The 17,942-nt window shown below is 45.6% G+C and overlaps 2 protein-coding genes across 6 annotated transcripts in view; both read left to right on the top strand.

Moving 5' to 3' along the window:
* Window positions 1–380: 380 nt before the first annotated feature.
* LOC127909034 (uncharacterized) lies at window positions 381–3,259 on the top strand. Its single transcript, XM_052468887.1, has 3 exons — window positions 381–588; window positions 1,859–2,581; window positions 2,670–3,259. The coding sequence occupies exons 1-3, from the start codon at window positions 381–383 to the stop codon at window positions 3,257–3,259; spliced, it is 1,521 nt and encodes a 506-aa protein (XP_052324847.1).
* Window positions 3,260–14,376: 11,117 nt separating this feature from the next.
* robo2 (roundabout, axon guidance receptor, homolog 2 (Drosophila)) overlaps window positions 14,377–17,942 on the top strand; it is a 705,158-nt gene continuing 701,592 nt past the window's right edge. For all 5 annotated transcript variants that reach the window (XM_052468006.1, XM_052468002.1, XM_052468004.1 and 2 more), the window contains exon 1: window positions 14,377–15,895. In XM_052468006.1, the coding sequence (XP_052323966.1) occupies window positions 15,772–15,895 (124 nt within the window). In that variant the 5' untranslated portion in view covers window positions 14,377–15,771. The remainder of the gene's footprint in view (window positions 15,896–17,942) is intronic.

The raw sequence follows: 17,942 nt of genomic DNA, 5'->3' as shown, positions 1-17,942 counted from the left end.
CTCTCTCTCTCTCACTCTCTCTCTCTCTCTCTCTCTCTCTCTCTCTCTCTCTCTCTCTCTCTCTCTCTCTCTCTCTCTCTCTCTCTCTCTCTTCCTCTCTCTCTCCCAGTATAAATGGCAGATTGTAATGGAATTTAGTAATGATGTAATTGCACCTTTATAATATATACATTTCTTGGATGAGAAGCAACTTCCTCTGAACTGATGATGTTAGATACAACAGGATTTGTATATTAGCAGGTGTTTTCTGGTGATTGTTGTCACACAGCTCTCAACACACAGATAGTCAAATTCACACGGCCAGTAACACTCACACAGCCAGCAACACTCATACAGCCAGTAACATTCACACGGCCAGTAATACTCATACAGCCAATAACATGCACACGGCCAGTAATACTCATACAGCCAGTAACATGCACACGGCCAGTAATACTCACAAGTCCAGTAACACTCACAAGGCCAGTATCACTCATACGGCCAGTAACATTCACACGGCCAGTAACACTCATACATCCAGTAACGTTCACACGGCCAGTAACGCTCAAAAGGCCAGTAACACTCAAAAGGCCAGTAACACTCGCACGGGTCAGTAACACTCATACAGCCAGTAACATTCACACGGCCTGTAACCCTCACACGGGCTAGTAACACTCATACAGCCAGTAACATTCACATGGCCAGTAACACTCGCACGGGCCAGTAACACTCACACAGCCAGTAACACCCACACGGCCAGTAACACTCCTACAGCCAGTAACACTCGCACGGGCCAGTAACACTCGCACGGGCCAGTATCACTCGCACGGGCCAGTATCACTCATACAGCCGGTAGCATTCACACATCCGGTAACACTCGCACGGGCCAGTAACACTCGCACTGGTCAGTAACACTCACACAGCCAGTAACACCCACACGGCCAGTAACACTCCTACAGCCAGTAACACTCACACGGGCCAGTAACACTCGCACGGGCCAGTATCACTCGCACGGGCCAGTATCACTCATACAGCCGGTAGCATTCACACATCCGGTAACACTCGCACGGGCCAGTAACACTCGCACTGGTCAGTAACACTCATACAGCCAGTAACACTCGCACGGTTCAGTAACACTCATACAGCCAGTAACATGCACACGGCCAATAATACTCACAAGACCAGTAAAACTCACAAGGCCAGTAACATTCACACGGCCAGTAAAACTCACATGGCCAGTAACACTCGCACGGGCCAGTAACACTCACACAGCCAGTAACACCCACACGGCCAGTAACACTCCTACAGCCAGTAACACTCGCACGGGCCAGTAACACTCGCACGGGCCAGTATCACTCGCACGGGCCAGTATCACTCATACAGCCGGTAGCATTCACACATCCGGTAACACTCGCACGGGCCAGTAACACTCGCACTGGTCAGTAACACTCATACAGCCAGTAACATTCACACGGTCTGTAACCCTCACACGGGCCAGTAACACTCAAAAGGCCAGAAACACTCACATGGCCAGTAACACTCGCACGGGCCAGTAACACTCACACAGCCAGTAACACCCACACGGCCAGTAACACTCCTACAGCCAGTAACACTCGCACGGGCCAGTAACACTCGCACGGGCCAGTATCACTCGCACGGGCCAGTATCACTCATACAGCCGGTAGCATTCACACATCCGGTAACACTCGCACGGGCCAGTAACACTCGCACTGGTCAGTAACACTCATACAGCCAGTAACATTCACACGGTCTGTAACCCTCACACGGGCCAGTAACACTCAAAAGGCCAGAAACACTCACACGGCCAGTAACACTCACACAGCCAGTAACACTCACAATGCCAGTAACACTCATACAGACAGTAACATTCACACGGCCAGTAACACTCATACAGCCAGTAACATTCACACGGTCTGTAACCCTCACACGGCCAGTAACACTCACACGGCCAGTAACACTCATACGGCCAGCAACATTCACACGGTCAGTAATACTCGCACAGCCAGTAACATTCACACGGTCTGTAACCCTCACACGGCCAGTAACACTCACACGGCCAGTAACACTCACACGGCCAGTAACATTCACACGGTCAGTAACACTCGCACAGCCAGTAACATTCACACGGTCAGTAACACTCACACGGCCAGTAACACTCACACGGCCAGTAACATTCACACGGTCAGTAACACTCGCACAGCCAGTAACATTCACACGGCCAGTAACATTCACACAGCCAGTAACATTCACACGGCCAGTAACATTCACACGGCCAGTAACACTCACACGGCCAGTAACACTCACACGGCCAGTAACATTCACACGGTCAGTAACACTCGCACAGCCAGTAACATTCACACGGCCAGTAACATTCACACAGCCAGTAACATTCACACGGCCAGTAACATTCACACGGCCAGTAACACTCACAATGCCAGTAACACTCACACGGCCAGTAACACTAGCACGGCCAGTAACACTCACAATGCCAGTAACATTCACACGGCCAGTAACACCCACACGGCCAGTAACACTCACACGGCCAGTAACACTCACAATGCCAGTAACATTCACACGGCCAGTAACATTCACACATCCGGTAACACTCGCACGGGCCAGTAACACTCATACAGCCAGTTACGTTCACACGGCCAGTGACACTCATACAGCCAGTAACATTCACAAGGCCAGTAACATTCACACTGCCAGTAACACTCATACAGCCAGTAACGTTCACACGGCCAGTAACACTCACACGGCCAGTAACACTCATACAGCCAGCAACATTCACACGGCCAGTAACACTCATACAGCCAGTAACATTCACACAGCCAGTAACATTCACACAGCCAGTAACACTCACACGGCCAGTAACACTCACACGGCCAGTAACACTCACACGGCCAGTAACACACGGCCTCACAATGCCAGTAACATTCACACGGCCAGTAACACTCACACGGCCAGTAACACTCACAATGCCAGTAACATTCACACGGCCAGTAACATTCACACGGCCACTAACACTCACACGGTCAGTAACACTCACACGGTCAGTAACACTCACACGGCCAGTAGCACTCACAATGCCAGTAACAATAATACAGACAGTAACATTCACACGGCCAGCAACACTCATACAGCCAGTAACATTCACACGGCCAGTAACACTCATACAGCCAGAAACACTTACACGTCCAGGAACATTCACACGGCCAGTAACACTCACATGGCCAGTAACACTCGCACGGGCCAGTAACACTCACATAGCCAGTAACACCCACACGGCCAGTAACACTCCTACAGCCAGTAACACTCGCACAGGCCAGTAACACTCGCACGGGCCAGTATCACTCGCACGGGCCAGTATCACTCATACAGCCAGTAACATTCACACGGCCTGTTACCCTCACACGGCCAGTAACACTCACGCGGCCAGTAACACTCACAATGACAGTAACACTCACACGGCCAGTATCACTCATATGGCCAGTAACACTCACAATGCCAGTAACATTCACACGGCCGGTAACATTCACACAGCCAGTAACATTCACGCGGCCAGTAACACTCATATGGCCAGTAACACTCACAATGCCAGTAACACTCACACGGCCAGTATCACTCATATGGCCAGTAACACTCACAATGCCAGTAACATTCACACGGCCGGTAACATTCACACAGCCAGTAACATTCACACATCTGGTAACACTCACGGCCAGCAACACGGGCCAGTAACACTCATACAGCCAGTAACACAGTAACACTCACATGGCCGCACGGCCAGTAACACTAGCCGCACAGCCAGTAACACTCGCACAGGCCACACTGCCAGTAACACTCACACAGCCAGTAACACTCACACTGCCAGTAACATTCACACGGGCCAGTAACACTCACACTGCCAGTAACACTCATACAGCCAGTAACACTCACACTGCCAGTAACACTCGCACAGCCAGTAACACTCACACTGCCAGTAACACTCGCACGGGCCAGTAACACTCGCACAGCCAGTAACACTCATACAGCCAGTAACACTCGCACGGTTCAGTAACACTCATACAGCCAGTGACATGCACACGGCCAATAATACTCACAAGACCAGTAAAACTCACAAGACCAGTATCACTCATACGGCCAGTAACACTCATACAGCCAGTAACAGTCACACGGCCAGTAACACTCATACAGCCAGTAACATTCACACAGCCAGTAACATTCACACAGCCTGTAACACTGACGCAGCCAGTAACACTCACACGGCCAGTAACATTCACACGGCCAGTAACATTCACACTTCCAGTAACATTCACACGGCCAGTAACACTCACACGGCCAGTAACATTCACACGGCCAGTAACACTCGCACAGCCAGTAACATTCACACGGCCAGTAACACTCACACGGCCAGTAACACTCACAATGCCAGTAACACTCATACAGACAGTAACATTCACACGGTCAGTAACACTCACACGGTCAGTAACACTCACACGGCCAGTAACACTCACACGGTCAGTAACACTCACACGGCCAGTAACACTCACACGGCCAGTAGCACTCACAATGCCAGTAACACTCATACAGACAGTAACATTCACACGGCCAGTAACACTCATACAGCCAGTAACATTCACACGGCCTTAACACTCATACAGCCAGAAACACTCATACAGCCAGTAACATTCACACAGCCAGTAACACTCACGCAGCCAGTAACACTCACACGGCCAGTAACACTCATACAGACAGTAACATTCACACGACCAGTAACACTCATACAGCCAGTAACACTCATACAGCCAGTAACATTCACACGGCCAGTAACACTCATACAGCCAGTAACATTCACACAGCCTGTAACACTCACGCAGCCAGTAACACTCACACGGCCAGTAACACTCACACGGCCAGTAACATTCACACGGCCAGTAACACTCACATGGCCAGTAACACTCGCACGGGCCAGTAACACTCACACAGCCAGTAACACCCACACGGCCAGTAACACTCATACAGCCAGTAACACTCGCACGGGCCAGTAACACTCGCACGGGCCAGTATCACTCGCACGGGCCAGTAACATTCACACGGCCTGTAACCCTCACACGGCCAGTAACAATCACACGGCCAGTAACACTCACAATGCCACTAACACTCATACAGACAGTAACACTCACACGGCCAGTAACACTCACACGGCCAGTAACACTCACAATGCCAGTAACACTCATACAGACAGTAACATTCACACGGCCAGTATAACACTCATACAGCCAGTAACACTCACACGGCCAGTAACAGTCACAATGCCAGTAACACTCATACAGACAGTAACATTCACACGGCCAGTAACACTCACACGGCCAGTAACAGTCAGAATGCCAGTAACACTCATACAGCCAGTAACACTCGCACAGCCAGTAACACTCACACGGCCAGTAACACTCGCACGGGCCAGTAACACTCGCACAGCCAGTAACACTCATACAGCCAGTAACACTCGCACGGTTCAGTAACACTCATACAGCCAGTAACATTCACATAGCCAGTAACATTCACACGGCCAGTAACATTCACACGGCCAGTAACACTCACACGGCCAGTAACACTCATACGGCCAGTAACATTCACACGGCCAGTAACATTCACACGGCCAGTAACACTCGCACGGGCCAGTAACACTCATACAGCCAGTAAAGTTTGTTACCAGGTCTGGCACAACTGTCCCCTGTCATGTCAGTCAGTGGTCAGAGTACCAGTTGAACCTTATCACTGTTTCTACTGTACATGAGACAGATTGTTTCATATTTAACATTTCAAATAGACCAGTGTGGTTCAGCCGTGTTTATTTGTAAAATGCATGACAATTTTCTAAGGTGATTATGATAGAACTCATCTGTGCCAGTTGAACGAGGAACATTCAATGGAAAGAACCCTTAACATATTGACTAATGCTATATTCATTCAATTAAACACTAATTCGCTCTGACTTTTGCAACCTGTGGTGTAATTGTTTATGCTAATATTTGTGGCCTTCAGATTAATAATTGTAGCAGTATTTTGTTGAAAGTTGCTGAGCTCTGATTGCAACGAATTATGAATGTAATTCTAATCACAAGCCAGATGGTAGCAATGCTGGAGGAATGATCATTTCACAGCCATTCAATAGTTATTTCAAAAAAGACAAACATCCAGATATATTCTAATATGGACTTCCAAACTACAGCCCTGTCCGGCTTGGGACACAAATTGGCATTGTGAATGGGGATGGATGGCTGGATTAGGAAGCCAGGGAGGGAGTAGATTATCCAGTATCTGGGCAGGCTGATGCACAGAGGAGAAAACGGAGTCCAGATCTCCATCAGGGGATCAATTCATGGTGCGCCCTCTGTTACTTCCTTTGAAAAAGAACATTTCATGGTCCGTTTTCAAGAGACCCAGTTTCAGAGCTGCTCTTGAAAAAAGATGGAGAGAGAGGATGCCCCCCCCCTCTCTCTCGCTCTGCTGTTAAATGCACAGTTGCACTCACACAAGTACACACACACACACACACACACACAACACACGCTGACACACACACACAGTTTTACCTGCTCAAACCTACATCTGCTGAGCATGGTGAATGTGCGTGTACATTTTTTAAGAAGTTAAGCCGGAAGAGAGTTGCAATGAGCTTGGCTGCTGGCAGGGGTTTGTCAGCCTTGGGCCCCATGCCTCACTTCCCCATCTTGTCCCACGGAGCTTTCTTATCGCTGTCCCGCACCCCTCCACAGCTGAAGCTGTGCTCCTCTCCTGCTCGTCCACGTTTATCAGGGGGGCTCTTGTCTGGGGGTGATAAGCTGACAGGCTCCCCAGCATGGATCTGGTTGTCCTCTCTTCCTCTCCACTCCACTCTGCAGTGTCAGGCTGAGGGACGGAGCCCCACTCGGCTCTCTCCATGAAGCCACATTGGCTATCCTATCACATACTGCACAGCCAGGCCACTAGCTGCCCTCCTCTCCTCTCCTATATGCCTCATCCTCTCTCTTCTCTCTTCCAATTATGAGTACTGTATTAAAGATGCTACATTTATTTTGCATCCGACACATCTGCAAACAGTTAGTGTAATGGGCTCATGGGGAGCATAGACAAAGACAATACTGATGCTAAATCTTGCTACGCTCCACCAGATTTATGCCTTTGTCTCAACTCATTCTAGACTGGAGTCAGCCGGCACTCAGCACAGCATGCCCTGTTATTCAGGAACATTTCTGAGGCGTCTCCTAAATTCCTGTTAATATTTCTTCCTGAAATGTTTCTATTGTGGGAGTAATTAGATGCTCTTGGAAATGAATGTACACATATCAGATTAACCCTGCTTTTAAGATTACATTAGGAAATTGTAAATTGCTTTCAGATACACCATATTACTGGAGCTGCCTAAGCAAGACACCAAGTAGGAAAACCCTAGATAAAAAAAAGTTCCAAAAGCTGGGCCCAATATAGTGTATAAGATGTCATACCAGAAGTTTTGTAGGGATCCCTGTGTTGTGTAATGAGGAGGAAACAGACGTTGCACTTGACATATTTATGAAATTGCTTATCCCGGTTACTAATATACATGCACCCGTTAAGAGAATGACTGTAAAAACTGTTAAATCCCTGTGGATTGATGAGGATTGGAAAAATGGTATGGTTGAGAGGGATGTGGCAAAAGGAATGGCAAATAAGTCTGGCTGCACAACCGATTGGCAAACGTACTGCAACTAAACTGAATAAAAAGAAAAAGAAATTACACTATGAAACAAAGATAAATGACAAAGAATGATAGTAAAAAGTGCCTTCAATTCAATTTTGTGAAAAAAGACAACCTCAGCTCCATCAATCATTGAATCAGATGGCTTATTCATTGCTAATTCATTGAATCAGATGGCTTATTCATTGCTAATTCATTGAATCAGATGGCTTATTCATTGCTAATTCATTGAATCAGATGGCTTATTCATTGCTAATTCATTGCGACTGATGATGCCAAATACTTTAATGATTATTTCATAGGCAAGATTAGCGAATTTAGGCATGACATGCAAGCAACAAACATTGACACTACACATCTCAGTACATCTGACCAAATTAAGACAATAATTGTCATTTTGAATTCCAATAAGTGAGTGTGAAAGAGGGGAATTTGGGGGGGGTTTCAACAATGACAAGCCACCGGGGTGTTGGGGAATAATCAGAATTAGTTGGGTAACCTAGATAAGATGTTTTATATTCATTATATGCTAGTGAGTTGAATACTGTTGGCCGGTTGCAGTTATCTGTTCTCTGACATGGGGTCAGTTACTTGGGCCGCAGAGAGGGGAGGGGTCAAGCTTGTCTTCATATGTAAACATATCTTTTAAATCAATTATCTCTTGGCTCCACAATGTCTGTATGCCAGTCACTTTGTCTCTGTGATCTTGTCAAGGAGGGATGTATTTGATATATGCCTGTTGATAGGTTTTGTTTAATGGTCCTGAGAGCGAGAAAATAACATAGTTTAGGAGACAAAGCTGAACGATCATTTATAGCCAATGCTGTCTGGCTATGTGTGTCTTTGCTATAAAGGATCTCAGTTGCAATGTGTAAGGACTCTCAGAGAATGTATTGATAGACACTGAATTGATCTGAGAGTTACAGGGTTGTGATGGAGCTCATATAATTAAACATGGACTTTATGATAACTCTGACTTGTGTGTGGTTTGCTCTCATGATTTGGTAAATACAGGAAATTTCCACGACAGGGGTCTGACAACTTGGATGGAAAATTACTGAGGATAATAGCGGATGATATTGCCACTCCTATTTGCCATATCTTCAATTTAATAAGCCTGCTAGAAAGTGTGTGCCCTCAGGCCTAAAGGGAAGCAAAAGTCATTCCCCTACCTAAAAATAGTATAGACCCCTTTACTATCTCAAATAGCCGACCAATCAGCTTATTACCAACCCTTAGGAAAGTTTTGGAAAAAATTGTGTTTGACCAGATACAATGCTATTTTACTGTAAACAAATTGACAACAGTCTTTTGCACGCTTATAGGGAAGGACATTCAAAGAGCACAGAATTTACACAAATGGCTGATGATTGGCTGAGAGCAAATGATAATAAAACTTTTATGGGGGCTGTTTTGTTACACTTCAGTGCAGCTTTTGACATTATCAATCATAGTCTGCTGCTGGAAAAACCTATGTGTTATGGCTTTACACCCCCTGCTATATTGTGGATAAAGCGTTACCTGTCTAACAAAACACAGTGGATCTTCTTTAATGGAAGCCTCTCCAACATAATCCAGGTAGAATCATGAATTTCCCAGGGCAGCTGTCTAGGTCCCTTACTTTTTTCAATCTTTACTAATGACATGCCACTGGCCTTGAGTAAAGCCAGTGTGTCTATGTTTGAGGATAACGCAACAATATACACGTCAGCTACTACAGCAACTGAAACAACTACAACACTTATCAAAGAGCTGCAGTTAGTTTCAGAATGTGTGGCAAGGAATAAGTTAGTCCTAAATATTTCAAAAACTAAAAACATTGTTTTCGGGACAAATCATTCACTAAACCCTAAACCTCAACTACAATCTTGTAAGGAATAATGTGGGAATTGAGCAAGTTGAGGTATGGTCAAAACTTTCATGGTCAAAACATATTGATACAACAGTAGCTAAAATGGAGAGAAGTCTGTCCATAATAAAGTGCTGCTCTACCTTCACCACCAACATGGCAGGTCCTACAGGCTCTATTTTTGTTGCACCTGGACTACTGTTCAGTAGTGTAGTCAAGTGACACAAAGAGGGACTTAGGAAAATTACAAGGCTACACTTTTGATAGGGCAACACTAAGTAACAGTACATAAGAAATATGATCAGACCTACTGTATATCTTACTGTAGAAAGTATTGTTGAAAAAAAATCTAGGTTGGAACTTTTGCTGTTAAAATACAATACATAATTTGTATTCTGAATTGGAATACACTGATTGATCACACCACACATATGTAGACCAGAAATCATAATCACATTCCTAATGAAAGGTGTGTGGCTGGTTGAAGCTTTCAACAATCATTTCTATTCTGATCTCAGTTTTTGACAGTGCAAACCTGAGGTCATGCTCAGCATGGAGTCTCTTTCTGTACTTGTTTTTTTTTAAGTACGCCAGAGTAGAGAACCCTGACTTGCATAGGTATGTGGTGCCAAACTGGATCAGAACATCTATTGCTTTCTCAGCCAGGCAGGAGACTGCTTCCTGCTGCAGATGAACAACTTTGAACTGTGAGTGGGTTTGCCTCAAAAAGCATCTTGTTCCAACCTAGAACTGTTTTCAACAATCATTTCTACAGTAAGATGTACAGTAAGCCTGATAATTTTTCATCTCATATGTATTGTAATTTAGGGTAGCTAGCTAGCTAGCTTGCTTTGGCTAATGTTTGCTACGTAGCTTTTAGCTGTGTACAAGGGGATAGTATTATCTGCATTCATGTTATTCTGGATTGTTTTGTTTAGTTTACATTTCAACTAGAATGGTTTGTCATAATTAGAGTTATGTACTCAAGAAAATAGTGTTTCAACCCACAGAGAAGCTGCTTGTTTATCTGTCATCACAAATGTGGATGGTCGACAGATGCTCCTGCTGGTGTCTACCAGAGAAATACACATCTCTGTTTTCATTTGCAGAAAGCATACTGATGCAGGTTGCTAAACGAGGAAGAGGGAGAGGGGGTAAGGGGGACAAAGTTGGACGGGGTAGAGCAGAGAGAAGGACGGAGAGGGGAGGGGGGAGAAGGAGGGTGTGGGGAGGAAGAGGGGGGGGGGGGGTGGAGGGTAGATGGGAGAAGGGGGAGAAGGAGGGAGAGGCGAGGGAGAGGGGAGAAGGGGGAGGGAGGCAGTGTCTGAACATTATGTGTGGATTTAGGATATTAATTTGCACTGTGTATAACAAATTATGGACTTAATCATGGACTCCTTCAGAAGCTGTAATGAGGACATTAAAGCCAGGGTGTGTGTATGAGACAGACTGCTTATACCCCTCTTGACTGTTGTGAAAAACAGTTGTCAGCCACAATAAATTCAATTGCAAACGCTATATATTGTAATTCCAAAGGCAAAGCCAGATCATAGACTTTAATATCTAAAAGGACCAGTAAGACTATAGACCACATTCTAGGCAGCATTTCTTTTTAAATTGTATTTTATTTCACCTTCATTTAACCAAGCAGGCTTGTTGAGAATAAGTTCTCATTTACAAATGCGACCTTGCCAAGATAAAGCAAAGCAGTTCGACACATACAACAACACATAGTTACACATGGAATAAACAAACATAAATCAATAATTCAGTAGAAAGAATAGTCTATATACATTGTGTGCAAATGAGGCTAGATAAGGGAGGTAAGTCAATCAAATTGGCCATAGTGGCGAAGTATTACGATATAGCAATTAAACACTGGAGTGATAGATGTGCAGAAGATGAATGTGCAAGTAGAGATACTGGGGTGCAAAAGAGCAAGATAAATAAATAAATACAGTATGGGGATGAGGTAGTTGGATGGGCAATTTACAGATGGGCTATGTACAGGTGCAGTGATCTGTGAGCTGCTCTGACAGCTGGTGCTTAAAGCTGGTGAGGAAGATATGTGTCTCCAGCTTCAGTGATTTTTGCAGTTAGTTCCAGTCATTAGCAGCAGAGAATTGGAAGGAAAGGCGGCCAAAGAGGAATTGGCTTTGGGGGTGACCAGTGAGATATACCTGCTGGAGCGCATGCTACGGGTGGGTGCTGCTATGGTGACCAGTGAGCTGAGATAAGGCGGGGCTAGACCTAGCAAAGACTTATAGATGACCTGGAGCCAGTGGGTTTGGCGACGAGTATAAAGCAAGGGCCAGCCAAAGCGAGTTTACAGGTCGCAGTGGTGGGGAGTATACAGGGCTCTGGTGACAAAACTGATGGCACTGTGATAGACTGCATCCAATTAATTGAGTATTGGAGGCTATTTTGTAAATGACATCGCCAAAGTCAAGGATCGGTAGGATAGTCAGTTTTACGAGGGTATGTTTGGCAGCATGAGTGAAGGATGCTATGTTGCGAAATAGGAAGCCGATTCTAGATATAATTTTGGATTGTAGATGTTTAATGTGAGTCTGGAAGGAGAGTTTACAGTCTAACCAGACACCTAGGTACAGTGGGGCAAAAAAGTATTTAGTCAGCCACCAATTGTGCAAGTTCTCCCACTTAAAAAGATGAGAGAGGCCTGTAATTTTCATCATAGGTACACTTCAACTATGACAGACAAAATGAGAGAAAAAATCCAGAAAATCACATTGTAGGATTTTTTATGAATTTATTTGCAAATTATGGTGGAAAATAAGTATTTGTTCACCTACAAACAAGCAACATTTCTGACTCTCACCTGCCTGTAACTTCTTCTGTAAGAGGCTCCTCTGTCCTCTACTCGTTACCTGTATTAATGGCACCTGTTTGAACTTGTAATTAGTATAAAAGACACCTGTCCACAACCTCAAACGGAGAAGGTACGGTGGAATTCGAAATGGTCGATAATCTCTTTGTTAACTTATCTTTCGGAGACCTTAGAAAATGCAGGGTAGGATAGATATAGGTCTGTAGTAGTTTGGGTCTAGAGTGTCTCCACCTTTTAAAGAGGGTGATGACCGTGGCTGCTTTCTAATCTTTGGGAATCTCAGACGATACGAAAGAGAGGTTGAACAGGCTAGTAATAGGGGTTGCAACAATTTTGGCAGATCGAAAGAGAGGTTCCAGATAGTCTAGCCCGTCTGATTTATAGAGGTCCAGGTTTTGCAGGTCTTTCAGAACATCAGCTATCTGGATTTGGGTGAAGGAGAAATGGGGAGGCTTGGGCGAGTTGCTGTGGGGGGTGCAGGGCTGTTGCCCGGGTTAGGGGTTGCCAGGTGGAAAGCATGGCCAGCCATAGAAAAATGCTTTAATTATAGTGGGTTATAGTGGATTAGTAGTTTCAATTATAGTGGATTCATTGGTGATGACAGTGTTTTACAGCCTCAGTGCAGTGGGCATCTGGGATGAGGTGCTCTTATTCTCCATGGACTTAACAGTGTCTAATAACTTTTTTGTGTTTGTGCTACAGGATGCACATTTCAGTTTGAAAAAGCTTAGCTTTCCTAACTGCCGGTGTATATTGGTTCCTAACTTCCCTGAAAAGTTGAATATCATGGGGGCTATTCGATGCTAATGCAGAACATCACAGGATGTTTTTGTGCTGGTCAAGGGCAGTCAGGTCTGGAGTGAAGCAAGGGCTTTATCTGTTCCTGGTTCTACCTTTTTTTAAACGGGGCATGCTTATTTAAGATGGTGAGGAAGGCACTTTTAAAGAATAACCAGGCATCCTCTAATGACGGGATGAGGTCAATATCCTTCCAGGATACCCGGGCCAGGTGAATTAGAAAGGCCTGCTCGCTGAAGTGTTTTATGGAGCTTTTGACAGTGATGAGGGGTGGTCGTTTGATCGCAGACCCATTACGGATGCAAGCAATGAGGCAGTGATCGTTGAGATCTTTGTTGAAAACAGCAGAGATGTATTTGGAGGGCAAGTTGGTTAGGATGATATCTATGAGGGTGCCCTGTTTACAGCTTTGGGATTGTACCTGGTGGGTTCATTGATCATTTGTGTGAGATTGAGGGCATCAAGCTTAGATTGTAGGATGGCCGGGGTGTTAATTAAACATGTCCCAGTTTAGGTCACCTAGCAGCACAAGCTATGAAAATAGATGGGGGGCAATCAGTTCACATATGGTGTCCAGAGCTCAGCTGGGGGCAGAGGGTGGTCTATAACAAGCATCAACGGTGAGAGACTTGTTTCTGGAAAGGTGGATTTTTAAAGTAGAAGTTCAAATTGTTTGGGTACAGACCTAGATAGTAAGACAGAACTCTGCAGGCTATCTCTGCAGTAGATTGCAACACTGCCCCCTTTGGCAGTTCTGTCTTGTTGGAAAATTCTATAGTTAGGGGTGGAAATTTCAGGGTTTTTGGTGGTCTTCCTAAGCCAGGATTCAGACACGGCTAGGACATCCAGGGTGGCGGAGTGTGCTAATGCAGTGAACAAAACAAACTTAGGGAGGAGGCTTCTAATGTTAACATGCATGAAACCAAGGCTTGTACGGTTACAGAAGTAAACAAATGAGATAATCTATAAGAACTGGTCGTCTAGTACGTCCGGAACATAGAGTAAAAGCATGAAGTACTTCAGCCCAGAACTGATGTTTTCAATTTCAAATTGGCTTTTTGCTTTAATAGTTTTTTAAATAAAAACAAAACATCACATTACAGACACACCTTGAAAATAATTGCTTTTTAACAATTCTGTAAGTGGATTTATGATACAACTAGCAATCACCACACTTGCAAAATTCAACAAAGTAATTTCTTCAGTCAATAAAGACATTTCTCCAGTCAATGAAGACATTTCTCCAGTCAATGAAGACATGTCTCCAGTCAATGAAGACATTTCTCCAGTCAATGAAGACATTTCTCCAGTCAATGAAGACATTTCTCCAGTCAATAAAGACATGTCTCCAGTCAATAAAGACATTTCTCCAGTCAATGAAGACATTTCTCCAGTCAATGAAGACATTTCTCCCGTCAATGAAGACATTTCTCCAGTCAATGAAGACATTTCTCCAGTCACAGTGGATGTTTGTGAAAGCCTTAAAAAGCAGCTTGTTAAGTGGTGTGTTGTGGCAGCTGAGGGGTTAAAAGCTTTCTCACAGGGCTCTCTGACTAAGACTGCAGGAGAGTGTGAGCCCTTGGGGCTGTCATGCCGCAAACTTTTCTTCCTGGAATTAACAAGAGAAACTCATGAGCACACGTGGAGCTTCCCGCAACGCACAACAGAGAGAGAGCGAGAGAGAGAGAGAAAGAAAGAGAGAGAGCAAGAGATGGGACCATGTAAAGGCACTTCCAACAGATCTCCTCTCATCCTCCCTCTCTTCTTCCTTCCTTCCTCTCCTCCTCCTCGTGCTGCTCTGCCAGTAAAGCCTGTTCCTGCTCACCGTGGCCAGGCTGATGTGGGATGCAAGCAGCTCCATGTGAATGCCTTTTTGCTCTTTAAATAGCAGCTGTACGGCTGCCGTGGCTATCAGGATCAGGGAGTGATCTCCTTTTCTACTCGTTCCTCTCCTCCACGCTCCCTTCAGTCCTCGTGCCTGCCTGTTTGTGTTATTTCTCACCAGCAGACACTCCGCTACCCCACACATCCCTCTCCAGAGGGCAGACTGTGGGTTGCGTTCCCTCTTCTCCTCGGCTGGGCTGTGTGGGGTTCGGAGTCAGAGCGCTGGGAGATGTATTCCCTCTGAAACCAGGAGTGAGGGGGGGGCAGGAAGTAACTCTGCAGCCGTAGAGGCAGCATCGGCGTCGACAGCGGTGGCCACAGTGAGCGTGTGAGAGAGAGATTAGAGTAGTGGAGCACTTTGCTGAGCTAAGCTGTGCCATAGCGTGTTCCGTCTGGCTCCGTGCGCTCTGGTGAGGCAGGGGCGTCCAGGAGGGGAGACATGTGGCTCAGCCCAAAGCCTCAGGACCAGGACCAGTGAAGAGCAGCACTCAGCAGCCTCTAGCAGTATGGCAGAGCCAGAGACCCACTGATGATTCCAGCCTGACTGATGCCAGCCCATGTGTGGGTTACCATGCGTCACAGCCACGCCGCACCAGAGGGAAACACAGCCATGTGATAGTGGACTCAGTCGAAGAGCAACTCTTGGACATGTTTTCCAGGGAAAAGTTTGTATTTTTCTCAATTTTTGAACTTGTTTTGTTTCTCTTGGTGCTGTTTGGCGGTCCAGAGCTCAGCCACCATGCAAGGACTAAAGCCAGATGGAACAAGGGGGGTAAGTGATGACCTGCTGGGATGTTTGATGATTTGGTTGGTGGTCTGAGGTTCAGGTCTTTGATTCGTCTCTCGTAGTCTGTGTTTATTGAGCTGATTGAGAGGTCAACGGGCACCCAATGTGAGACATCTGGGGTGGGACAGTGATGAAAACATGGATGCCATTTCCCATCATTGCCATCCCGTGTTGCCCTTGCCCCAAGACAGAGAACACCTTTTGGTTGATATCTTTTTGCTAAATATGGTGTTTTTATTCCTTTCTCAATAGAACATTTACACATTTGATCCTCCAAGCTTTTAAGTTTGTGTGCGTGTGTGTGTGTGCAGACTGTGGTCTGCCAGTGTGTGTTGAGGTTCACAGGGTGTGCATTTCCAGGTGGGACATAATGCAGATGTACAGTAAGAAGGTGTTAAAACCAAGCGAAGGGGGGGTGCATCTTCAATCCATTTCTCAAAGCCCAGGGGAGTGTGTGACAGATAAAGATAATCTGAACACCCAAGCATCTGGGATTCTGTGTTAAAGACCCAGATCACTAGTCTGAGTAGAGGTATTAATAATTTCTCTAACCCTCCACAGGAGCCTTCCTCTCCCTCCTCTTCTCTCAGCGTTGAATCCCCTTTGGATTAAAAGAAACCTCTAATCTTTGTGCTGCTGCTCTGATGCATCCGTGAGAAGGCTGGAGATGCTCTCTGCAGCCCATCAGCGTTGTTAGCTCTCATGGCTCCTGCTTAGCGGACTGTGCCTGTCTTCAAAGAGAGAGCCTCGCTCGTCACCATCACCATCCATTTAATGATTCCCCCTCTCCTGCTCGCACGCCCGCCCGCCCACCACTGCTCCCTCGCTCCTTGCTCATTCTCTCACCCTCTCTCTCTCCCGTCTCTCACTCATTCCTCCCCTCGCATCTCCCTGCTGTCGTTCCTGCTCCCTCGCTCTTTGCTCATTCTCTCACCCTCTCTCTCTCCCATCTCTCACTCATTCCCCCCCTCGCATCTCCCTGCTGTCGTTCCTGCTCCCTCGCTCTTTGCTCATTCTCTCACCCGTCTCTCACTCATTCCCCCCCTCGCATCTCCCTGCTGTCGTTCCTGCTCCCACACTCTCCTCCCATCCATAGAAGATCATTAATGCACAGGATTCCTGAGTTAACGACATTGACCAGTCTCTCAGATAGGTGTGCAGTGTATGCTCACACTGAGCGATGGATGAGCAGCTCCTTCTGAAGTTCCTATTTTCTCCCCTGCCAGACTCCCATTTCACGCACGTTTAAAACATTCTTTACATGAGGGATGGGTTTTTAGACAGACAACCTCCTCACTATTCTGCCTCTGCATGAGAAAGGCTCCCAGGTATTCCAATGTGGTGTCTAGATGTGGCAACATCTGGTATACCATAGTGGTTTTACTACTATGAAGGAGCAGGCAGGAATTTTGAGAAGAAGATATTCATTTTCTAAGAATAAGTACACATACCAACCTTCTTTAAATTGGGAACATCGTCAGGGGAAAAGAATAAGAAAAAACTGGGAAACCCCTGGGTTGAGGCAGAATATCTCCAGTGTCTGAATTATAATCTGTAAAAGGGTTGAGGCAGAATATCTCCAGTGTCTGAATTATAATCTGTAAAAGGGTTGAGGCAGAATATCTCCAGTGTCTGAATTATAATCTGTAAAAGGGTTGAGGCAGAATATCTCCAGTGTCTGAATTATAATCTGTAAAAGGGTTGAGGCAGAATATCTCCAGTGTCTGAATTATAATCTGTAAAAGGGTTGAGGCAGAATATCTCCAGTGTCTGAATTATAATCTGTAAAAGGGTTGAGCCCAGAATATCTCCAGTATCTGAATTATAATCTGTCCAGTGTCTGAAAAAGGGTTGAGGCAGAATATCTCCAGTGTCTGAATTATAATCTGTAAAAGGGTTGAGGCAGAATATCTCCAGTGTCTGAATTATAATCTGTAAAGTGTCTGGTTGAGGCAGAATATCTCCAGTGTCTGAATTATAATCTGTAAAAGGGTTGAGGCAGAATATCTCCAGTGTCTGAATTATAATCTGT

This window comes from Oncorhynchus keta, chromosome 18 (genome assembly GCF_023373465.1).
Source record: "Oncorhynchus keta strain PuntledgeMale-10-30-2019 chromosome 18, Oket_V2, whole genome shotgun sequence".
In the NCBI taxonomy this organism is placed as follows: Eukaryota; Metazoa; Chordata; class Actinopteri; order Salmoniformes; family Salmonidae; genus Oncorhynchus; species Oncorhynchus keta.
This window is presented reverse-complemented; position numbering and strand designations above follow the sequence as displayed.

Coding starts and splice junctions, on each gene's coding strand:
- LOC127909034 (XM_052468887.1), top strand. CDS start 381: ATGCACACGGCCAGTAATACTCATACAGCCAGTAACATGCACACGGCC. Junction 589..1,858: donor GGCCAGTAACACTCGCACGG/GTCAGTAACACT, acceptor ACACTCATACAG/ACAGTAACATTCACACGGCC. Junction 2,582..2,669: donor CAGTAACATTCACACGGCCA/GTAACATTCACA, acceptor ACACTCATACAG/CCAGTAACATTCACAAGGCC.